The 25743-nt window shown below is 41.6% G+C and overlaps 1 protein-coding gene across 3 annotated transcripts; it reads left to right on the top strand.

The window, feature by feature from the left end:
• Positions 1-26: 26 nt before the first annotated feature.
• On the top strand, positions 27-25663 carry LOC121730602 (probable sodium-coupled neutral amino acid transporter 6). Of its 3 annotated transcripts, none has more exons than XM_042119720.1 (9): positions 27-118; positions 21885-22098; positions 22531-22651; positions 23170-23282; positions 23368-23500; positions 23628-23790; positions 24411-24579; positions 24766-24891; positions 24971-25663. In XM_042119720.1, the coding sequence occupies exons 1-9, from the start codon at positions 53-55 to the stop codon at positions 25501-25503; spliced, it is 1638 nt and encodes a 545-aa protein (XP_041975654.1). In that variant the 5' UTR covers positions 27-52; the 3' UTR covers positions 25504-25663. The 3 variants fall into 3 exon arrangements, with proteins under 3 accessions (XP_041975654.1, XP_041975669.1, XP_041975661.1); XM_042119735.1 differs by lacking the exon at positions 27-118 and adding an exon at positions 15146-15223; XM_042119727.1 differs by lacking the exon at positions 27-118 and adding an exon at positions 19339-19376.
• The last annotated feature ends 80 nt before the right edge of the window (positions 25664-25743 follow it).

The raw sequence follows: 25743 nt of genomic DNA, 5'->3' as shown, positions 1-25743 counted from the left end.
GTTTCAAAAATTGACACAAAAGGAGCGAAGGAGAGGTCGGAGGACGGAAGTTATGCCATGCATGACAGAAGACAGAGAAAAAATTTCCGCGACAGCGCCCTCTGCACGGCTCGATTGGGTAATTTCTTGCTTCGATGATCGATCGCGAAAACTATTATTGCGCCTCTACACGATGGTCCATCGTTGATCGTAGTGGCCCATCACGATGGCCCAGCGTGTGGAGGACGTAGTGGTGGATGGCTGATGGCGCCAGCGATGATCCTTGGGATGGCGGCGGTGTCGGTTTTTCGGCCGCATATTAAAAGGATTAGCCTAGCGATGGCGGTAGTGCAGTACGCATCTACACGTAGCCCATACCAAAGTCTGTGCCCGACAGCAGTCGAGGACATCGTATGGCAATTTACAAATTTCATTCAAAATGATGAGTACGTGGTCTCATAATGAATGAAGTTATAGTCTGTCAAAAAAGTAAAGAAAATAAAAAGTGGCAACATCGTAGTGTCATCCCTTTCAAATCAATCTAATAAAAAAGGGATGACGGAGTCACAGTCTTTATAACTAAATATAATAAAAGTAATAAAAACAAAAAATTATAATAAAAACTATTAATGAATACAAGTTTGCTGAATCAATTTTAATCATTTTTTCAGTGGCTACATATTTTAAATACCCGATGCGAAGCCGGGGCGGGTCGCTAGTTTTATAAAAAGTAAATTATTTTACTATGTTACACGCATGCGCCACTTGATGGACCAGCGCTGGGCCATTGTGTAGGCCCGTAATTATACGCATGCGCATTATTGCTCGCACAGATTAAGGATTATACATTGATAAAGTATTATAGTATAGATGTAGTCTTAGCCTGTCATCGCGTAGCCATTTTGTGCTTATTTTTATACAAGTAGTGTGCGTTTATTTTCTTGAATATTTATATTTGTCGATTATTTCGAAGCACATTATGATACAGGAAAGAAAGTCAATTAGTTCATGATATTGATTAACTATAGTTCAAGTGATGAGAATCCGTAAACACACGTAAAAAGCTATGCAATTTTTTGGCCAAATTATTAATTAATGTGACATTTTTAGCACTAATGCCTTATATAGCACGAATAAGGGATTAATAAACTTATAAATTATCTTTTTAGCTTACAAAAATACCGATTGAAAAGCCCAAAAAACGTTGTTCAAAACTTACGTATTTAATGTTAAATCCACGTGTTTGAGGCATTCTTTGACCATTCTTATGGTTTATTATTTAGCGGAACCACAAAACTCAACAATATCTAGCATTAAATGTTACTAAAAAACTTTATTAACACTTTTATTACATGAAATATGCAGACCGACTCCTTTGTTATGACCTAGTAAGTAGGACACGCTTTTGACGCTTATACACTGATACAAGGCTATCTCCAGTCTATAGTACCTCAATATTGGTTTAAGTAGAACATTATTGACCTCAATGGGATTATACCTCCATGATTGCTCGACAAGGCTGTGATTTATGAACGTGGCTAACTAACACTGCCATCATACAAAAACGCCATTTTTGCCAGTTCTTCTTTACCAGCAGCATCCCGGGGCCCGGCCACGTTCATTTAGCCTTGTCGCAATTAATTTCTTGGTCTTTACCAACCATTGACCTCCATTATACAAGTACGCTGGACTTATGAATTATGATACCCACCTGCTCTTTATGCTTATTTGAAGCGAAATCAGCGCCCCCAATGCGGTGGCAGAGAACTAAATCTGAGCTATCTCAAGTTAGCAGGGGAAAGTCAATTTTTTGCAACTTTTTAGGGTTCCGTACAAAAGGGTAAAAACGGGACCCTATTACTAAGACTTCGTTGTCTGTCCGTCTGTCTATCTGTCGCCAGGCTGTATCTCAAGAACCACTATAGCTAGACTTCTGAAATATTCACAGATTGTGTATATCTGTTGCCGCTATAACTAAGGAGGATATTAGATTATCATATATATATATATTGGATCCGAGATCATTGAGTCAATTATATTGGATAATGTAATATAGACATAGAGTTCAACAAGGCTATTTATGAACGTGGTGAGACAAAAACGTCATTTTTGACAGTTCTCCCTTAGCAGCAGCGCACCAATGAATAAGGAAACAGATGGAAGCGACATAACTACAAAAAAGTGTGGCCGGCGCCATATTGCCAAGAACTAAACATGGCGGTCTATAGTGATGGGACACTCGGTTGATATTTGTCGAGGATATCGATAAACTGAGATGTTATAAGTGAGGGTCCTGTTATATTATATAATATTATATTTGAGCTGAGAGATTGGATTGGAGGTAATTTTTTTTTAATATTTTATTTTACGGGCCTGGATACTGGTCCTTTTAGCCCAATCGAAATTAAATACAAGTCACAAACTATGATTGGAGGTCATAGAAATACAGTCTGTCAAAAAAGTCATGAAATTAAAAAGTGGCAACATCGTAGTGACATCCCTTTTTTCTTAGATTGATTTGAAAGAGACGACACCAATATGTTGCCACTTTTTAATTTCATGACTTTTTTGACAGACTGTAGGTGTTGCCAGTTATTTAATATAAAAAAGAGTTTTTAATTTCTTGTTCATTAATGTTTCAAATAATGTAATGTAATTATTTTTCTAATTATATACTTGGATAATCTTGCTGAAATAACAAAAAACAAGCCATATTAAAAATGACGATGTCTTTTGACAAATCGAATTCTCTGAGATCTAGTAACCCTGACGTCAATACCTGTCAGCGTTAGCGCTCTCCATTGGCTATAGGCCTCTTGGATATCGTTGCTAAGCTATGGCAACGCCGCGGGTCGGTTGACGGCGGAAACTCACGGGCGCTTTTCTCATATGATTCTCATACAAGTCACTGCACTTTTTTGGTAATTGGAATGGGCCGGCTCGACCGGAGAAATACCACGTTCTCACAGAAAACCGGCGTTAAACAGCGCTTGCGCTGTTTCGCTGAGTGAGTGAGTTTACCGGAGGCCCAATCCCCTACCCTATTCCCTTCCCTACCCTCCCCTATTCCCTTCCCTTCCCATCCCTACCCTCCCCTATTACCCTATTCCCTCTTAAAAGGCCGGCAACGCACCTGCAGCTCTTCTGAAGCTGCGAGTGTCCATGGGCGACGGAAGTTGCTTTCCATCAGGTGACCCGTTTGCTCGTTTGCCCCCTTATTTCATAAAAAAAAAATGAGCCAAATTATTATTGATTGTGGACTTCATAATATTTCCGCAGACTTTTTCCGCGGAAAATCAGTACTTATCGAAAGCTATATTTATTTAAATATACACGATCATGAAATATTCTTTCAAATTCATTGAATATGATTTTTTACTTTTTATTTATTTATTTGTAAGATCATCTTAGTTATTACTAAAAACAGGTTGTTTATCTAATAAAAAATTATAGAGCACAAACTAATTCCAAAGCAATCATGTTCATGAAGTCTTCGAAATCCATGATGATAGAGAACGAATCATCCGTGTAAAAGTAATACCACAGAGCAGAGTAGTAATCGACTGTACGGTCTGTACGACGTGAAAGTGGAGCTATGTATTGAATAATCTAAACAAATATATTTTCAGCAACTTTTCAACCATACATGCAAAATAAAAATGGAAAATGCAGATGTATTCCATTATCAAATAAATTTTTATTTGATTTTTATGATTAATAATATGTAATATAATAAATTTACTAGATATATCTACTATAACTCTTGCACAACGGAGTAACCGCGCGGGATTCGGGAACCGTACATTTTCCCGAGACAAAAAGTATCCTCGTTCTATGATTCTTCTATGATTCTTCTTTCACCATCTCCGCTATTCGTCTCTGGAACTCTTTACCTGATTCTATACAAAACTCTGAATCCATAAATATCTTTAAGAAACGTGTCAAGAAACACTACTTAGACCTATTTCCTTCAATATGAAAATTTTGATGCTAAGGTGGCTTTCGGATCTTTGCCACGAGCGACCGCGACCGGTGAAAATTCAAATAAAATGCTACTTTATGATATAGAAATTATTAGAATATTTAAAGTGTCATTTTCTACTGACATTTTTGTGGCGACCCACGCTGCCGCCGGCGGCGGCGGCGTAAAAGCTAGTTAGTAGAGCAAAATGAAACCTATCGCCTATGTCATAATTTCATAAAGTGGCATTTATTTTGAATTTTCGTCGGTCGCGGTCGCTCGCGGCAAAGATCCGAAAGCCACCTTTAGTACCAATATTAAGTACTTATCATAAAATTCTTATCTCCTGTAATTTTTTCTTATTTTTGCCTTATTATATCTAAGTAAAATATAAGTAGTTTATTTTATTTCATATTAAGTATTGTAAGTAATAGTTTTATACTATTGGCCTCTTGGATATCTCTAGTGGCGCGGCGAGTGGCAGATTTAGGTAACACGTGGGTGTCAGAGTGCGATCAGCTGTGAAATACGGTTAACTAATTAAAAATGAAAACACGCTGAAAACGTTAAAAAGTGCTTTGAATAAGGAAAATATGGGCGGTACGAGGTACTGTTGTGTTATAGGGTGCAAAAATTCCCAATCTCGGATTCGTGAATTAACGTTTTATTTGTTTCTGAGACGGAATTGGGAAACGTATCGAAATTAACATGCCGATTATTAATCATATTTAAATCTGAATCTCGCATGAATATTTATAAAATAAGTATCACGTGCAAGTTATTTTTAATATAATTGTTTTATGTATAATAATATATTCTAATTGAAAAAACGATATACTTACTTAAATAAAATTATTGTCGGTTCAATATTTATTACTAATTCCTTCAATATTCACTTTCGCATTTATAGTATTATCATACTGATATTACTAATTTACTAATAATATTATAAGTGCGAATGTGTGTCTGTCTGTTACCTCCTAACGCCTAAACTACTGAATAGATTTTGCTGAAATTTGGCATGGATAACTCCTTAATATTATATTCTTAAGAGACCCGAAAAAGGACATAGACAGTGGCGTAACTATAAGATCCGGGACCCGTGGCAAATTAATGGGGCTCTATCAGTAAAAATCGTCACGTTTATAATAAACAATATTATTGTACTTAAAAATTTTTGCCCATTTCTGGTCGGGGGCCCGTGGCATTTTGCCAGCCCTATATATTTTACGCCACTGGACATAGGATACTTTTTGTCTCGGGAAAATGTACGGTTCCCGAATCCCGTGCGGTTATTCCGTTGTGCAAGAGTTATGGCACAACGGAGTTGCGGGCGTCATCTAGTAAAGGAGAACACCCAAACTCCATAGAAAATTACCCAAGGCCCGGCGCAGAAGAGATGTATCTCAATTATTTGTGTATTTTATGTGTAACATTTTTTGATAGGCGTGTTTGCCGCAGGATGTGGCTAAGATAGAAAAAAAAATGCTTTTTGATTTGTTCAGGCGCTAATTGAAAATTACATTACGTTGAACATATTGTTACGGTATATGGTATACGGACACGTAGTGCCATCTAGCGGCAAACTAGCGAAACTGATCAGGGGACACACTACACATAAATCCCCTACTCGAAACTAGATGGCGCTAGGTGGTACATGCTCGAGCCTCCTAGAAAGTTCCCATACTTGTTTACTTGTTTACGTGAATCGGGAACTTTCTGGAATTCGTCTCACCATATAAAAAGCCGCAGGTAGACGACCAATTCAGTTTGTTTCGAGCTATCATCAAGGCGATTTCGGAGTGACAACAAGTGATCAATAGTGAGTGAACCAGTGAAACCTGCGACTTGGCTACGACCTAGGACAGTGATCCTGCTTAGTGTTTTGGACTTAGTGCTAAGTGTGTGACCTAGTGTGTGCTTGTGTGACCTGGACTTAGTGAATAAAGTCTTCAAGAGAGTCAGCAGGTCTTTCTCTCCAAATCCTTCGAACCTTAGCACGTAACAACTGGTGTCGGAAATGGGATTTGGATATGCCATTGACTCCGAGAGAGGACTTCAAGGGGAGTGTCAGGACAAGGGCACAACGAGCTGCGGAGGCCACACTGGGGACCAAGCTCCGCCCACTGAGGGACTGGCCCCACCCACTGGCCACACCCACCAGGCTCCGCCCACTGACCACGCCCACCAGGCTCCACCTACTTTGGGCGTGGCCACGCCCACTGGCTCCGCCCACCAGGCCACGCCCACTCTGGCTCCGACCACTCGGGCCACGCCCACTGGCCCCGCCCACCGAGGCCCGCCTGCTCAAGACCCGGCCACTGGCTCTACCCACCTTGACTCGCCCATTAGCTTCTGCAGACCCTCAAATGGCTCTTCAATTGGAAAGCATATTTTTTTTTATGAAATAAGGGGGCAAACGAGCAAACGGGTCACCTGATGGAAAGCAACTTCCGTCGCCCATGGACACTCGCAGCATCAGAAGAGCTGCAGGTGCGTTGCCGGCCTTTTAAGAGGTAATAGGGGAAGATAGGGATGGAAAGGGAACGGAATAAGGGAGGGTAAGGAAGGGAATAGGGTAGGGGATTGGGCCTCCGGTAAACTCACTCACTCGGCGAAACACAGAGCAAGCGCTGTTTCACGCCGGTTTTCTGTGAGGACGTGGTATTTCTCCGGTCGAGCCGGCCCATTCGTGCCGAAGCATGGCTCTCCCACGTCTACTTGACTACATTGAGTTAATTCAGGCTTTGCAAGAGGCACAAGACCGCAAGCTCGGTGCTTTGCAAGAGGCACAAGACCGTAAGCTCAGCGCGTTGCAAGAGTCACAAGAGTCACATGATCGCAAGCTTGGCGCTTTGCAAGAGTTACAAGAACGCAAGCTCGGCGCTTTGCAGGAGTCCCAAGAGCAACAAAAGGTCCTCCAAGAAAAAGCGCTTCTGGCCATAAAGGATGTTAGTGACACGGTGCGTGGTGACTAAGCTTCGTAAAGATGTCGACGTAATGAAAGAAGGAGTTACTGTACTTGTTTACTTGTTAACGTGAATCGGGAACTTTCTGGAATTCGTCTCACCATATAAAAAGCCGCAGGTAGACGGCCCGGCAATTCAGTTCGTTTCGAGCTATCATCAAGGCGATTTCGGAGTGACAACAAGTGATCAATAGTGACTGAACCAGTGAAACCTGCGACTTGGCTACGACCTAGGACAGTGAAAGTGCTTAGTGTTTTGGACTTAGTGCTAAGTGTGTGACCTAGTGTGTGCTTGTGTGACCTGGACTTAGTGAATAAAGTCTTCAAGAGAGTCAGCAGGTCTTTCTCTCCAAATCCTTCGAACCTTAGCACGTAACAACTGGTGTCGGAAGTGAGATTTGGATATACCATTGACTCCGAGAGAAGACTTCAAGGGGAGTGTCAGGACAAGGGCACAACGAGCTGCGGAGGCCACACTGGGGACCAAGCTCCGCCCACTGAGGGACAGGCCCCACCCACTGGCCACACCCACCAAGCTCCGCCCACTGACCACGCCCACCAGGCTCCACCCACTTTGGGCGTGACCACGCCCACTGGCTCCGCCCACCAGGCCACACCCACTCTGGCTCCGACCACTCGGGCCACGCCCACTGGCCCCGCCCACCGAGGCCCTCCTACTCAAGACCCGGCCTCTGGCTCTACCCACCTTGACTCGCCCGTAGCTTCTGCAGACCCTCAAATGGCTCTTCAATTGGAAAGCATTTTTTTTTTTATGAAATAAGGGGGCAAACGAGCAAACGGGTCACCTGATGGAAAGCAACTTCCGTCGCCCATGGACACTCGCAGCATCAGAAGAGCTGCAGGTGCGTTGCCGGCCTTTTAAGAGGTAATAGGGGAAGATAGGGATGGAAAGGGAACGGAATAAGGGAGGGTAAGGAAGGGAATAGGGTAGGGGATTGGGCCTCCGGTAAACTCACTCACTCGGCGAAACACAGAGCAAGCGCTGTTTCACGCCGGTTTTCTGTGAGGACGTGGTATTTCTCCGGTCGAGCCGGCCCATTCGTGCCAAAGCATGGCTCTCCCACGTCTACTTGACTACATTGAGTTAATTCAGGCTTTGCAAGAGGCACAAGACCGCAAGCTCGGTGCTTTGCAAGAGGCACAAGACCGTAAGCTCAGCGCGTTGCAAGAGTCACAAGAGTCACATGATCGCAAGCTTGGCGCTTTGCAAGAGTTACAAGAACGCAAGCTCGGCGCTTTGCAGGAGTCCTAAGAGCAACAAAAGGTCCTCCAAGAAAAAGCGCTTCTGGCCATAAAGGATGTTAGTGATGTTAGTGCGTGGTGACTAAGCTTCGTAAAGATGTCGACGTAATGAAAGAAGGAGTTACTGGGTTAGAGTCGGTTGTGGAGAATTTGAAAACCGGATTCACTGAACTACAGAAGAGAGTAGTGCGCCTTGAAACTACGGGAGTTGCGGTGTCTAGTGGAGCCACTGGTGTGGCGCAAGGGCCAAGAGTAAAGGTGCTACCGTATGACGGCACTACTTCTTGGAACGCTTATCGTCGGCAATTTCAGACTGTTGCTACCGCAAACGGATGGACGGAGGAGCAATGTCTGACCGCTCTCACTGTTGCACTCAGAGGGCAAGCTTTGTCGGTCCTGGAAGCACTGCCACATACGGGAAATGGGTTCCAAGACCTGATGGAGGCACTGGAATCCAGATACGGGGAGCGACACTTCGAGCACGTGTTCCGTGCCCAACTGCGTGACAGAGTCTAACGCTCAGAAGAAGGGCTTCAGCAATGGGCGTTAGAAATCGAAAAACTCGTTAGGAAGGCATACCCAGGAGCTGACACCAAGATGGTCGACACAAATATTGTTCAGAGATTTGTCGACGGAATCAAAGACCTGGAGGTCAGAGCTGCAATAAGCCTTGGTCATCATACCTCGCTGAAGGAAGCGTTGACAAACGCTTTGGAGGTCGAGGCTGTTCGCCATGACATACGGCAGCCCCATAGAATCCAGGACTAAAGGGCGAGTACTGGATGACGCGAAGAAAGCCCCGGTAACTGTTACCTCCCATGCACGGAGCGGAGAAACAAAGAGAACAAGTAATTTGGGGCACTTAAAGAATGATGCTATGAGAAAGGCTCAAGAAAGAGATGACGACCTTCGGCACATCATCACATGAAAGAAACGGGGTGACGTAAAACCAATCTGGAGTGAGGTTGCACCCACTGGCGCTGCCACTAAGGCGTACTGGGAGCAATGGGACAGTCTGATACTTCAGGACGGAATACTTTACCGGAAATGGCAGAAGGCTAACGGCAGAGAGTTCTATTTTCAGATAATTGTCCCAAGGGCGAGAGTACCAGATGTTCTCCGCGAGATACATGAGGGCGTATAAGGGAGTCATCTAGGTGTCAAGAGGATGCTAAGGAAAGTGCGAGAACGATTCTTCTGGTTGCATTGGAGAGATGATGTGCAGGATTGGTGCCACAGATGTATTACTTGTGCTGCTGTAAAGGGACTACAGACCAGGAGTAGTCGTAGGAACAGCGTGGCGCGTTACCATGGCAGTAACAATGATGCTCGGGACGAGCATCTCTAAGAGGGGAGTAATGTTACGGTACATGGTATACGGACACGTAGTGCCATCTAGCGACTAACTAGCGAAACTAATCAGGGGACACACTACACAAAAATCCCCTACTCGAAAATAGATGGCGTTAGGTGGTACATGCTCGAGCCTCCTAGAAAGTTCCCATACTTGTTTACTTGTTTACGTGAATCGGGAACTTTCTGGAATTCGTCTCATCATATAAAAAGCCGCAGGTAGACGGCCCGGCAATTCAGTTCGTTTCGCGCTATCATCAAGGCGATTTCGAAGTGACAACAAGTGATCAATAGTGAGTGAACCAGTGAAACCTGCGACTTGGCTACGACCTAGGACAGTGATAGTGCTTAGTGTTTTGGACTTAGTGCTAAGTGTGTGACCTAGTGTGTGCTTGTGTGACCTGGACTTAGTGAATAAAGTCTTCAAGAGAGTCAGCAGGTCTTTCTCATCCTTCGAACCTTAGCACGTAACAATATCGACTCCAAAATGTTATAAAATAGTAATGAATTACGTTTCTAAAATTCATAATTATAATAAATAATAAATCTTTATTTTTCAATAAAATCACATATACAATATGAGGCATCCCCATTAAGCATAAGATTACATGTGTTTTATATTACTATACCGATCTTTTTTATACAGTGTGTAACAAAAATAAGTGATAATACTTTAGGGTGTGTACGTGTTCCTTTTAGAGAGTTCACTGTGAAAGTAGCAGCTCTGAAAGACGAAATCTTTTTTCACTTTTGTATGGGCAAGAGCCCGAGCGTCACGAGTTTTCCCATACAAAAGTGAAAAAAAATGTTGGTCTTTCAGCGCTGCTACCTTCACAGTGAACTCTCTACAAGGAACACGTACACACCCTTAATTATTATCACTTATTTTTGTTACACCCTGTATAAGTACATAGGGAAAATAAACAGAATGACAAGATTTAGTGAAAATAAGTATACAGAACATGAGGGCCGGCAGAATTAATTTCCAAGGGGTGCAGATTTTAGTTTTCTTTATTTTTCTATATTTTAGTCTTCAATAATTCCTGTTGATCCCGAGATTCCCAAGGGGTGCAAGTGCACCACCTGGCACCCCCCTGCCGGCGCCCATGATACAGAATGTAACAAAAATAAGTGATAATAGTTTTGGGTGTGTACGTATTCCTTGTAGAGAGTTCATTGTAAATTAATTTTAGCAGACAGAATTTGTAGTACTTACCTATCTTTATTCTTAAAAGGAAAAAGTAGGTGTTTTTGTATGTTTAGTGATTGTTTAAAACATTTCATAAAAGTAATTTAAACTAAAATTGTTAGGTACGCCTGAAAATAATAAAATAGCAATTTTTTTACTTATGCCACTTTTTGCGGCAATGATACGTATAAATTTCTTTTACTAATAAAGTATACAAAAAACTGAGATACCTTACTTTTGTGCCGGAGCTTGGGCTTTTTTGGGTGTTCGTCTTTATTATATTACATATTAATTTCATAAAAATCAAAGAAAAATATTAAAACTAATAGGAGCAAAGAAACAGAGGAAAGTGTGAAAAAAACGGGGCAAATTATTTGAAAGGGCCTATCTCACGAACTGCTACTGGAGATTTTTTTTTTGTTATTTGGCACAGATAAGAAGCGGAATGTCTAGTCAATCTACACTACTATTATAAAGAGGACAGATTTGATTGTTTGTTTGTCTTGAATAGGCTCCGAAACTACTGGACCGATTTGAAAGATTCTTTTACCATTGGAATCCTACATTAATTCTGCTGAACATAGGCTAAATTTTATTTTGGAAAAAAATAGGGTTCCGTAAGATATTTGGGATTTTCGGACGCAAGGTGTAAAAAATCAACCAGAAATGTTACCAGCGTACGCTGCCTAAACTATAAAAGATAGAACCATAAAATGTTCTAAGTAATTGTAGATCTTTTAAATATCTATACAAAAAAGTCCGCGACACACTATACCTATCTATGTTGAGTGAGGCACAATAACCATTTTTTTATTAAAAAATCTTGAAATGTTTTTGGACTACATTTAAATGCCTTTATTTTACTCATGGCATTAATTCTTATCAAAATAAATTATTTCATTACTAAGTACAGTTAATGTAGATAATATTTGGTCTTTGAATGATTAAAATTGGACGTTTGGTTTTAATGTTATGGCGAAATTAAAATATTACGATTTCTGCTGCACCTTGCGAATTGGCCGTCGTCAAGGCGCGCCGCGCGGGTGTGCTCGCCCGGGGAGTCCACGTAAATATTAATTATTATTATGGGAATCGCAGACACAATAGATTTATAATATATAATAGTTATGCGACAGCCGGGTGCCGCTTCATTGAAAGGATAATATTATAGTGCTTCATTAATTCATTACGTTTGACTATTATTTTTGATAGCTATTATAATTAATTTCTATAACTACAAATCAAACATAACACTTAAAATATAAAAAAAAAACAATAAAAATGTGTATAATAATTATAATATAGTAGTTACAGGCTAAATAGTGTAAACCATTTTTATGTTCTGCTTAACATAAAGATTGACTAAAAAATAAAGATTGAAAAAAAAATATTTAAAAATCAATGTCCACCCGTGCGAAGCCGGGGCGGGCCGCTAGTAATATTATAAAGCGGAAGAAGGAAGGAAGCGGTTTGTTAGTTTGAACGCGCTAATCTCATGAACTACTGGTCCGATTTGAAAAATTCTTTCAGTGTTAGACAGCCAATTTATCGAGAAAGGCTATAGGCTATATTTTATCACGCTAAGACTAATAGGAGCGAAGAAATAAAGGAAAATGTGGAAAGAACGGGGGCAATTGTTTGGAAGGGCATATTTCAACGCGCTAATCTCAGGAACTACTGGTCCAATTTGAAAAATTCTTTCAGTGTAGATAGTACATTTATCGAAGAAGGCTATAGGTTATATTTTATGACGCTAAGATTAATAGGAGCGAAGAAATAGAGGAAAGTGTGGAAAAAACGGGAAATTATTTAAAAGGGCTTATTTGAACGCGCTAATCTCAGAAACCACCAGACCACAGACCAGGTAGGGTCCAATTTGAAAAATTATTTCAGTGTTAGATAGCCCATTTATCGAGAAAGGCTATAGGCTATATTTTATTACGCTAAGACTAATAGGAGCTAATAAATAGAGGAAAATGTGGAAAAACGGAGAAAAATATTTGATGTTATTTGGCACACATGAAGAATAGACCACGTGGAAGGACATGGGTTTCTTCTTTTACGGAAAAATGTATGGTTTCCGTGACATTCCTAAATCACGCGGGCGAAGCCGCGCGGAACATCTAGTGAGTAGTGACGTATTATATATTAATAACAACTTGTATATTATTATAGTTTCGTCAATGATTACTTGTATTGAATAAATTATTGTCTACAACAGTGTTTTTCAATCTGTGGATCGCGACCCCTAGGGGGATTCGCGAAGACTTAATCGGGGGTCGCCGACAGAAAGAAAAAGTTGAAATATAATTGATAAATATACCAAACTATAAATAAATCATTACCTAACGTAGGTAGCCTTTTAATAAAATTATTTCTTTGGCTTTCTATGTCACGAGGGGGTCGCCAGTATATTTCAATCTGTAAAGGGCTGGCCGATTCTGTATCGTACATTTGTGAGTTAATCACTGAGTTAGCAACGAAACGGAGGATTAAGCAACGGAAAGTCTCACTTTTGTATGCAAAAAGTGGCACTTTCGGTTACTCACTCCTCCGTTTCATTACTAACTCAGTTAATAACTCACACATGTACGATACAGAATCGGTCAGCTGGTCGTGAAATCAAAAAGATTGAAAAACACAGGTCTACAATATTCAATAATATATTCACAATCTCAAACCTCTCATAAGTATATTATACTAGCTGTTGCCCGCGACTTCGTCCGCGTTAGCGTAGTAGATCACATCCCAAGTATTATTTATTGTATAAAAATATTCAATATACAGAATTAACTTTCCTACGACTTTATTATATATACCTAGATGTTCCGCGCGGCTTCGCTTGCGTAATTTAGGAATTTCACGCAACCGTACATTTTGCAGCAGAAAATAGCCTATGTCCCTTCACGTGGTCTATTCTTCATGTTTGCCAAATAACATAAAAACTCCTGTAGTTCATAAGACAATAAGCAATTCCATATAATTTCCCCCGTTTTTTCTACATTTTCATCTATTTCTTCGCTCTTATTGGTCTTAGCGTGATAAAATATAGCCTATAGCTTTCCTCGATAAATGGGCTATCTAACACTGGAAGAATTTTTTAAATCTGACCAGTAGTTCCTGAGATTAGCGCGTTCAAATAAGCCCTTTCATATAATTTCCCACGTTTTTTCCACATTTTTTCTCTATTTCTTAGTTCCTATTAGTCTTAGCGTGATAAAATATAGTTTATAACCTACCTCGATGAATGGGCTATCTAACATTGAAAGAATTTTTCAAATCGGATTAGTAGTTCCTGAGATTAGCGCGTTCAAATAAGCCCTTTGATATAATTTCCCCCATTTTTTCCACATTTTCCTCTATTTCTTCGCTCCTATTAGTTTTAGCGTGATAAAATATAGCCTATAGTCTACCTCTATGAATAGGCTATCTAACATTGAAATAATTTTTCAAATCGGATAAGTAGTTCCTGAGATTAGCGCGTTCAAACAAACAAACAATTATAATATTAGTATAGGTAGATGAGCTGAGTGACGAGCCGAAATTCTCCATTCTTTCACACCAAAAACATAATTTTCGAAAAAGTCACTAAACGCACGAGCGCACGCACGCACGACGGTGTTCCGTACAGAAATACAAAAAAAAAAAGTATCCACAGCCGAACATATAACCTCCTCGTTTTTTGGAAGTCGGTTAAAAAGCGAAAGACCCATTTTTTTTGTATGAAGTTCCAAAGTAGATACATATTATGTCATAACTATATTTTATTTTAGTAAATGTTTAGTAGGTTCCTATTTAATGGTTATCTTACTAATTTGGTTTCACTTTGCCACCAAAATATAATTTTAAATATTCAAACCAGATTTTATAGACAGGCAATATACGTACTACGTAGTATCGCCTCATTAGTCTGAGCAGGCAATGGCTGCTGTAGTCTGTACAGCTACAATGGGCACACGTGGAGTTCTCACGACTCACCGTGACTCGTCAGTCGTCATACAACTGTAATATAATATTTTCTATTTCACTACCCATGAATTCTCTTTTATGCTTGACCAATCCTTTATCCTATGGTCCACGACCTGGGTTTCTTGTATTGAGGCGTCATCTCGTTTAGAGCCTTAAATATAAGCTGTAGACTGCAGGATTACAGCTGCTAGATGTGCTTGAGTAGTCAAGTTCGATATCAAAATTGTTATGTTCACTTAGACAAGGTGATAATATAAAAATATGTTTCCTATTCAATCCTTATGCACCATTAAAAGTATGCTAATTTTGACCTAAAATAAAATATGAAACGAGTTTGTCTAAGTCGCTTATAGGTCACCACTGCATATCACGTATCGTGTGGCAATTTCGGGGGCGAGTGTCCGCGCGGACCGCGATCCGCGGTCAGTCTCCCGCCACTCGCTCCACCGGCCAGCGAGAGAGCTGCGCGTGTGACCTATCACCTAGGACGTGGGATATGTACTAATGCTGTGTAGTGTTCGTGTCGTAGCCTGGAGAAAATGTGAGTAATACTATAGTGCATTTATCATACCGGCCAAAGGCCTTGACATATTGTGATTTGTGACAAAAATAAAGAAGGATAGTCACACAGAATTAAAAGTTGGACAAAAGTAACAGAATCCTGCCTTCCTAAATAGTACTAGAAGTCGCACTGATGTAGTAGTATTTAGTGAAGCTGCAGTGTATGTATTTTTTTTTCAAAAAACACCCAAGTTTTTCTTTATTTTTTCCTCAACATTAACTTTAGCTGTGGGAAATCTATATCTACCTACTTATTAATATTATTATCTATACTTAATCGATACTTAATACTTAATCTATACTAATATTATAATTGGGAAGAGTTTGTTTGTTTGTTTGTTTGAACGCGCTAATCTCAGGAACTACTGGTCCGATTTGAAAAATTCTTTCAGTGTTAGATAGCCCATTTATCGAGAAAGGCTATAGGCTATATTTTATCACGCTAATACTAATAGGAGCGAAGAAATAGAGGAAAGTGTGGAAAAAACGGGAAAAAATTATTTGAAAGGGCTTATTTGAACGCGCTAATCACAGGAACTACTGGTCCGATTTGAAAAATTTTTTCAGTGTTATATAGCCCATTTATTAAGAAAGGCTATATGCTATATTTTATCATTTAAAAGGGCTTATTTGAACGCGCTAATCTCAGGAACTACTGGTCCGATTTGAAAAATTCGTTCAGTGTTAGATATCTCATTTATCGAGGAAGGCTATAGGCTACATTTTATTAAGCTAAGACTAATAGGAGCGAATAAATAGAGGAAAATGTGGAAAAACGGGAGAAATTATAATATCTTATTATCTCGCAACTAACTCGCAAGAACTACTGGGGCAATTTTTATGTTATTTGGCACACATGAAGAAGAGACCACGTGAAGGGACACTTTTTGCGGAAAAATGTACGGTTTCCATGAAATACCTAAATTATACGCGGGCGAAGCCGCGCGGAACATTTAGTTTTATAATACGTTTCCACAAGTTTCTTTGAGTAAGTATATTTACTTTTATTTATGTTGAAATTTAAATATAGGTAGGTACATTGTTTATTACGAAAAATTGTCACGAGAAATATTAAAAATGTCTTTAATATTTCTCGTGGTAAATGTTTTAAACGAAAACGGCTTTAAAATATTAGTACGGAACCCTCCGCTTAACTGATTTGAATTTTTTACTTTGTTATGTTAATTAATAAGAAAATCGTACTAAAGAGTAGATAACATTTACACAGGGGGTATCAAAATGTGTTACCATCCAAAATCAGTAAAATAATTGTTTATTTCGTAAAATAAAACCGATGGGTGTTAAAATAAAACTGTTACACACAGGTAAATTCGTAGTTAAATAATATTATTAACGCGAAAGTGTGTCCGCCTGTCTGTTCGATACCTCTTCACGCCTTAGCCATTAAACCGATTTGATTAAATTCGGTATGTACCTACGTCCTACGAGTACATAGCTACTAACACTTTGAAATTTGATCTGCGCAAGTTCCACAGAGGTTCCTATTTCCGCGCGATTAATGCAAACGAAGTTGCGGGTAATGTCTAGTTCGGTGTTTTTCAACCTGTGAGTTACGACTCACGACCCCCTGAGGGTCGCAATTGTCGCAAAACTCTTAGGTCGGTTGTCTGTCAGAAGGTCGCCAGAGGTCGAAAGAACTATATCAGTAAATAATATAATATTAATTATTAAAAAGATAAATTAAATAAAGCAGAAGATTTTTTACAAAAGGGAATAATAACTATGTAAGCATTATTATTCTTCGCAGAAATTTTTTCATAGCATCCCTTGGTATCACATAAAACAGGTCGAAAAACACCGGTCGAGTCTAGTTTAATGTAAAACTTAAAAAGCTATGGCGCAACTTAAATAAAAACCTTCTTTCGATATTATGAGCAGCCTGTATACGCGCCGCACGAGTTTATAATTTATACCTATTAATAATGAATTATTCAAATAGTTTAAATTTGTAATAATTATTATCTTGATATTTAACTTTTAAGACAGTCTCGACTCTATCTTTATTTTGTGCTCGTTTTTCCACTTAACTACATATTTCACAAATGGATCCCTAAATCTGAATAAAATTATCTTTGAATAATCATAATATTTAAAAAAACCTATCATGTCATCATGTCCTACGACATCCCACACGCCACACGGTGGGGTGGACACGAAAAAAATAATGATCCCCGCTTGATGTATAGTGTAGGGGAGGTACCATTTTTTTTTTAGATTTTATATACTTACTAGCTGTTGCCCGCGACTTCGTCCGCATAGACTTTAGTTTATAGCGCACGGTGTCAACAAAATTTGTGTCAAATTTAAAAACTTTTTAAAACCCTGGTAAGTGGTACCCCTCTTAGGGCCGCGCTACACCGGAATGGCAGCGCTGAAAGTGCTCGCCTCGCCGCTGCCATTCCGGTGTAGCGCGGCCCTTAATTAATCAAAATACCCAAAAACAGCTGTGCAGTGTGCACATAATAAAGTATCTCTGTCTGTCTGTCTGTCTGTCAGTCTCGCTTTCACGCCAAACGCCAAAACTACCGAACCGATTGTAATGAAATTTTGTATACAGATAGTCTAAAGCCTGAGAAAGGAGGCTTTAGACTATCTGTATAGGCTACTTTTTTACTGAAAAAAAGGGTTGTAAGGGGGTGAAAATGCGTAAATTTGTTCAAATTAAGTTAGTTCCAACAATTCATAATAGATGGCGCCGTGCGTCTTCTACATCGCGCTGACGCTTGCTCAAAAGTCTTCCTATAAGACGTGGTATCATCTTACATTTAAGTTTCCATTTTTTTCGATTGTTATATCTATTCTACGGTATTAAAAAACTCAGTACTTTATCTATGCAGCGACGTAACCTTAAATCTATCAATGATAAATAGTTTATGGGTAAAGTTGTGTAATTGGAGGGCTAAATAAGCTTTAAAATTTGGCATAAAATATAAAGTTTAATATAAAAAAATGAAATACTTATTGTGTGCACACTACACAGCCGTATTGATTTAAGGGGTACCAGGGTTTTTTTATAAAAGCTTTTGACACCAATTTTGTTGCCATCGCGCGCTATAAACTGAAGTCCACGCGGACGAAGTCGCGGGCAACAGCTAGTAACTAATAAGTATGATTAGTTCTATGTTACAATGAAGTAAAAAATAAAATGCCATCTGTTGAATCGTATTAGAACTAAAATGTTCATTGCATCGATATATTTCTGGATTTTTTATAATATTATACTTAAAATATATTTAAGATTTTTGAAATGTTATTTTAATACACATCCAAGACCCAGGAACATTGAAAACTTTTTGTTCCGCCTGCGGGACTCGAACCCAGGACCCCCGGAATGAGCGCTGGCCACGCGCAATGCGAATTCATTTTCATCGATATTTTCATGGAAATAAGATATTTTCCCCACATCAAAATGTAGCCTATGTCCTTTCTCAGACTCTAGAATAACTGTGTACAAAATTTCATTGCAATCGGTTCAGTAGTTTTGGCGTGAAAGCGAGACAGACAGACAGACAGACAGACAGACAGAGATACTTTCGCATTTATAATATTAGTATGGATTACCATTTTGTTGGTATCATTAATATGCGCATTCATTAATATGCCAAATTACGACTTTGTAGGCCCCATAGTCTCTGAGCAAATCCGCGGACAGACAGACGGACGGACAGACCGAAACTATAAGGGTTCCTTGTTGACTACGGAACCCTATAAAAGGGACCCTATTACACAAAGACAACATAATCAAGGGGGGGCAGGGAGGGGCAGCTCCCCCCCCCCCCCCCCTAGAGATTCTAAAAAAGTTGGCAAATATAATGCAAACAACGACCACTATAATATTAAAATCATCTGTAATAGATGTAAGGCTCGGAGTACAAGTGAAAAGCTTCATGTGCTGTCGACTTTACCTACAATTCATACCTACTTTTCTCATTTATAGAGAATGAGAAAAGTATGAATTGTAGTAGGTAAAGTCAACTTGCCCCCCCCCTGCGCCATCGGCTGGCGACGCCCTTGAACATAATATTAATATAATTATTATAATTGTTATGTGTATAATTATTGTAATAAGGATTAAGAGATGAGTTTGTGAAGGGCAGGTAGTGATGTTGGAGGTATGTACTATGTGTGTCAATTCGATTAAGACGGGTCAGTGGACATTCATGCAGTATTGGCCGGCGGCCGGCGCACTACATCGCGTCGGCGCCAGACTCACTCAGCTCACAGTGTATATCTACCTTAGAGAAATATAATACACGATACACCGGGCATTTACATTAGAATGTAGATGATGAAGACAATGCACCGTAATGAAATACCTACAAATAACTTATGCAGTTTTTAGGGTTCCGTAGTCAACAAGGAACCCTTATAGTTTCGGTCTGTCCGTCTGTCTGTCTGTCCGCGGTTTTGCTCAGAGACTATGGGACCTACAAAGCTGTCATTTGGCAAGAATACACATATTAATGACGCCGACAAAATGGTACGTGAAATCTTAAAAATATATTTTTTATGGTACCTTCCCTACACATCAAGTGAGGATGAATTTTTTTTTCGCGTCCACCCCATCGTGTGGGGTGTCGTTGGATAGGGTTTTCAAAAATATTATGAGTATTCGTAGATCAATTTCCGATTTAGGGATCCGTTTGTGAAATATTAAGTTTTATAGTGTATAAAATCGTTAAAGTCCAGTGTCCCCCCCTTCTACCAGCTAAACGGTGGCTTCTGGAAATGTGACAAAATTTACAGCAGTAGAAAAATATGCTAAATTTAAAAGGAAAACTGTCATGGCTAAGAAGACTTCATAAGTTAATGAGTAATAATAGTCGATCTGCTAAAAAAATGTATTCGGCGAAGTATATTAGGTAGTAAAGGAACTTTTCGTTCAAATTCCTTTGAAAGGAACTGAGATGATGTTGTTAGTATTGTAAAACACGTTATAAATGTATAATTGTATATTCATTGACCAAACAAAAATTATTATCAATAAAACCGGCCAAGTGCGAGTCGGACTCGCGCACCGAGGGTTCCGTACAAACCTGCAAGGTTTACAAAGTTCGTTCATTACGACAATCGAGTCATAACTATGGTATTTAATACCTCTACGCGTTTATGAGGAAATGGGTAGTAAGTTTAAAATTATTAAAAAAAAATATATTATGTGATGTAACTAAAAATTTATGGTTTTCGTAATTTTTCCTTTATCTATGCTATAAGACGTTGCTTCGTACCAAATTTCAAGATTCTGAGTTCACGGGAAGCACCCTGTAGGTTTTGATTCCCTTGCAAGTGTCGAAAATTTGCGGCATAAACGGCTGTATCTTTTGATTGCGTTGGCTTAGAAGTTTGATTTTTTCACAGCTTCAAGGGACAGTAGACCTGAGTAATTGATATAAATTTCAGCTTCATACCTCCACGCGTTCCTGAGAAAAAGGGTCTTGACAGACGGACGGACGGACAGACGGACAACAAAGTGATCCTATAAGGGTTCCGTTTTTTCCTTTTGAGGTACGGAACCCTAAAAACTAGCGATACTACGGAACCCTATATTGCGCGTGGCCCGACACGCACTTGGCCGATATATGAAGTTTGTCGCAGATATTTGCGACGCGATGCGAATTCGCAGTTTTGTGTGGGAGCCGATCTTAAATCGTGATTCTCGCGCCCTCGCCCCCTGTAACCCTTTGAGGGCGCGAGTCCACTTGTGGGGCTGCTAATGCTCATCCCGGCTGCAAGTTCGCGCACCTCGCTAATGAGCCGTGCTGTATCATCTTACTGCTAAGTACTTCCCGTTGTACCTGACCATGGATTAGGAATGAGCTGACCTCTCTAGCGTTGTTATAAAATACTACTTAGATGTTGCTCGTAACTTCTGTTGCGCCGAAATTAACTTTTCACTCGGAAACGGTCCTCTTCCTGGACTCAAATTCTCTAGATATCTCCATGCCAAATTTCATTGAGTACGGTAAAGTTTTTTACAGGTTTCTTTTTTCGCACTTTCGTATACTTAAATTACAGCATTAATTAAATCTTAATAAATATTCTCGACGAACTTAGTAGCGCAGATCTTTGGGAGTCGGAAAGTCAGTGTATTAATTTCAAAGCCGGGCTAAGCCGGTTTGGGTATCGATTTTCTCTTACCTAATTTGAACCGCTCCATTTGTTATGTGGACTATATGGTCTGTGGGGTGTCCACCGAGTTCCCGCCACCACCTCACCGTCCAAAAAATTTAAACATATTGAGTCGCCAACATCACATTACGAACGCAGTGCTTGTAGGTAGCTCTAATCTTTTTACGAAGACTAACCAATCAAGTGTTTTAGAATTTAATGGTCGCACACTTCACAAATCCTGACCGCACCACGAATTTGAACAGTGCGGATTTTTTTTCGCAATTCTGTAACACATTGAATCTGTTGAGAGTATCCGCACTGCCGATGAAAAAATTATATGAATAAATATCGCGCGGTCAAAATGTACAGTGCGGACGGGGCCTAAATGTCCTGCTCATGTTTTAACAACTAAACCAGAACCGAAATTAATACTTGAAGTTTGTTAAGGTTCCTCATTTATTTAATGCTCTTTCCATCTATGTCGTCATCTGGAGCTGTAATTATTGCAGCAGCGAGCGATGAAGATCGTGAAGTTCTCTACGGACGCGAACGGGTACCTGGAGGCGAGCGCGGGGCGGCCGGTGACCGTCATGGTGAGCCGGCAGTTCTACACGCCGGGGGAGACGGCCGGCGGCCTCTCCGTCTTCTTCACCGTGCTCTGCATCGTCGACCTCTTCGGCGTCTTCCCCGTCGTCGCGCTGCCCAAGACCATCATCTCCTGCGGTGAGTGTGCTGACAGTTGACACTGCTGCAGGCTGCAGCTGGAATATGCTTCTTTTGTTGATATTACAGGGTTGCGTGCCTCGATGCGGCCTCGTATTAAAAATTGTTTGGGGGAGGAAGATTAACCTACGCACGTCCCACCCGTTCCGAGAGGCGAGGGCCCATTTTCTACCGTGGCCCGGGTAAACCCATATAATCGATACGGCAGAAGAATTGTCCCTGTATCAGAGCTTCCACTAAGTTATCGACATGTTTTGGTTAATTTCTGGTTTTTCAATCATTTCGGAGCAAATAACATCAAAAGTTTCGGTCTAATGTCAAAAAAATCTATTCAACTCTAGAAGTAATCTAACGGTGTCATCACATTTATTCATTTCGTAGAGAATATTAGGTATAGTATAGACGTTTAATATTGACATATGCACTGTGCAGGGATATACGGGATTCCCCTCGTGGTGGCGCTGCTGGCGCTGCAGCTATACACGGCGGTGCTGCTGGGCCGCTGCTGGCTGCTGGCGCAGGAGCTGCAGCCCGACATCCGAGACAAGAACAGGTACCGATGCCTTTCGCTAAACACACAAAATATAAGCTACTTTCTAATTTTGTAGTACGACGTGGCCAGTGACGGGGCAAGGCCGAATTTGATGTGGGCAAGATAATATATTTTGCGAGGCCCCCTGATGGATGACGCAAGAGGACGGATAATGTTGAGAGACAGATTTTTTTATAAGTACTTAAACTTTTATTTATAAAAAATTCGAGTATCAAAACTCGTAAATTCTTTAAAAATATTCCTGGTGGACCAAGGGGCGCGAGACCGCCCACGTTACCTACGCCTTACGCCGCCTCTGGACGTCGCAAAGAGATATTTTTGTTGTTTAGTAACTAAGTACGTTACCTTCGATTGATTATAATAGATTCCATTAGAATTTAGATCGATATTTAAAAGCATTTATTTAACTTGCTCTGTATGTATCTATGTATGTTTGTTCGGGTGAAATTTTGGAACTCAATTTTGAAGCAGAACTATATTTAACCGATTGAGCTGAAACTTTTTATTTATAATTTCAGGTTTCCATACGCCGCCATAGCTGAGCTAGCATTCGGGAGTCGCGTGGGAAGTTTGGTTATTTTCCTGATCGATGCGACAGTTTTCGGCGCGGCGATCCCCAACTTTATATTCGGTCAGTAGCTATATCTCAGGAGTCAGGACGAATTTCACCTATAATTACCTAATGGACATAATCGACCTTTTCTGTTTCTCCGCAGCGTCGCAGAGCATGCAGCTGTTCTGGTGGAAGGTCAGCTCGGGCGCGGTGAACGTCACGTACTGCGTGTGGATGGTGATCATCGGGATCCTGCTCTGCCCCATCATGTGGCTCGGCTCGCCCAAGGAGATGAAGTGAGTCGTTACTTCCAGCGATATAAGCCCATAGAGTCAGGACTCTCTCATTCAAAGATTTCAAACGACATCGGAGTCTTTATATTTTTCGAGGGTCGTCCATAACGTAAAGACCTCAACCGTTCAGGTCTGTGGCGGTGACGTCGGTGTGCGTGGTGACGACGGTGGCGGTGTGCGTGTGGGCGTGCATCCTCATGGACCAGACGTCGCCGCCGCCCGCCGCCGGCCTGCTCTCCTACGTGCCCTCCATCCGGGACTTCCTCGTCGCCTACGGCATCATGGCCTTTCAGGTGGAAATCACTCTATTGCAATTATATTGGGCTCGTAACATTCATTCGAATGAGCGTCAGCTTGTAGTATAGTCATAGTAAAAGGAGGGGAAGTAAGTTATCTTCAGCAGACAGCAGCACAACAAAATCTCGGCGGTACCCACGAAGCTAAACTGGCCGAGATTTTGTTGTGTGCCGTACGTGGCGACGCATTGATACTATGGCGCACACATACAAGCCGCGCGCGGTGCCTTTGTATGAAGATAACTTACTTCCCCTCCTTTTACTATGATATAGTAAGTAGTATAAGTGAGTGAATTACATATCAATAAGGCCAGTCTTGAACGAGTCGAGTGTTCGATTTCACCCGTCGGGGCCCATCCTCGCGAGCTGTTGATATTGTAACTTGTAGCGAACCAAACCGCGCAAAATCCTGGATCGCGCTGTCGAAGCTTCTGAGATCGGCGAGACATGTAAACGTCTGAAAGGCGAGACGATGAATGTCGGTGGTTTTCGGCCTAATCGAGCAAACGGTCTCGCTGCGTCGGCAGATCTTCCTTTGCGGTTTCTGAGCATATTACAAGGAGATCAATTTTTTCTTATGGTCTAAAGAAAATAACCAAGTAACTTGTACATTTTAGTTCGACATCCACCCGATGCTGCTGACGCTGCAGGTGGACATGGCGGACGGGCGGCGCGTGAACTCCGCGCTGCTGGGCGGCTTCGCCTACACCGTCACGCTGTCCGCCGTCACCACGCTGCTGGCCGCCCTGCGCTACGGCAGCCAGGTGCACAGCAACATCCTGCAGGGTGAGTACTCGAGTGTCGAGTCGCGGCGCCGAGGCCTCGTGCTTGCCGTAAAACAGCAGGGATGCGTTCTCACTCGTCGAATGACATAAGCGGTAGATCTAATTGGGTATCCGTAAATTTCTAAAAAAAATCTCTAGGACGGTAGTAGTTTCTCCCGCTGTGTATTAGCAGCGAATCCTGTTTCAGGCATGGAGCCTTCGTTCCCGCTGTACCTGGTGGCGCTGCTGGTGACGCTGCAGCTGTGCCTCTCCAGCGCCGTCAGCAGCTCCGCGCTCTTCCAGCACGTCGAGGACCTGCTCAAGATACCCCGAAGTATGTCCACAGTCCACACTCATCTAAATATCGGAATCGCAACTTCGGGCGCGACTTTAACGGTCGGATCGGTTCGTAGGTTTCTGCATCCAGCGCTGCGTCATCCGGTCGACGATCGTGCTGCTGGGCATCTTCCTGGGCGAGTCGGTGCCGCGGTTCGACCTGATCATGGGGCTGGTGGGGTCGAGCCTCACGGGGCCGCTGATGTTCGTGTTCCCGCCGCTGTTCTTCGTGCGGCTGTGCTACAAGAAGACGCGGCTGCGGCGGCACCGGCTGCTGCGCAATAAGATCCGCACGGGGCAGTGGGCGGCGGCGGGCGCGGGCGGCGGGGAGCAGGCGGCCGTGCGCGCGCGCCTGCCGCTGCTGGCCGAGCGCCAGCACCTGGAGTACGACACCTTCGCCACGGCGGCCGTCGACGTGGACGAGTACAGCGTGCGCTGGTACGACGTGACGCTGGCGGCGCTCGTGGTGACGCTGGGCGGGGCCGCCACGCTCGCCGCCGTCTACTCCAGCTGGGGGGACTTCGTCGACAGCGCCACCTTCACCAAGCCCTGCCTCATCAACGCCACGGTCGCCGCGCGCACCTTCGTCGAGTCCATGGCCGACAGCTAGCCGCTCGCGCGCTCGACCACTGCCGCCGTACAGTGCAGCTGGAGATTAGAGGATATCTCAGCGGATGCTCCCGCGTCCGCCGTATACTTTAATTTTTATCACGATCATTTAGGTTAAGTTTATAACGTTATGTAAATATAGGTTACATGTTGCAACTGCTGATCTTTTTTTTTTTAAATAACGTGAAGTGAGTTATCGTTTTGAGAGCGCGCGTTTTATGGATTGAAATATTATTAAAAT

This window comes from Aricia agestis, chromosome 1 (genome assembly GCF_905147365.1).
Source record: "Aricia agestis chromosome 1, ilAriAges1.1, whole genome shotgun sequence".
Lineage (NCBI taxonomy): Eukaryota > Metazoa > Arthropoda > Insecta > Lepidoptera > Lycaenidae > Aricia > Aricia agestis.
The sequence above is the reverse complement of the archived record's forward strand: the minus strand, read 5'-3'. Positions and strand labels throughout refer to the sequence as shown.

Excerpts from the sequence above, each read along its gene's own strand:
- LOC121730602 (XM_042119720.1), top strand. The coding sequence starts at position 53 with ATGCCATGCATGACAGAAGACAGAGAAAAAATTTCCGCGACAGCGCCC. Across the intron at positions 22,099-22,530 it reads CAAGACCATCATCTCCTGCG|GGATATACGGGATTCCCCTC; the intron begins GTGAGTGTGCTG and ends TGCACTGTGCAG. Across the intron at positions 23,283-23,367 it reads GATCCCCAACTTTATATTCG|CGTCGCAGAGCATGCAGCTG; the intron begins GTCAGTAGCTAT and ends GTTTCTCCGCAG.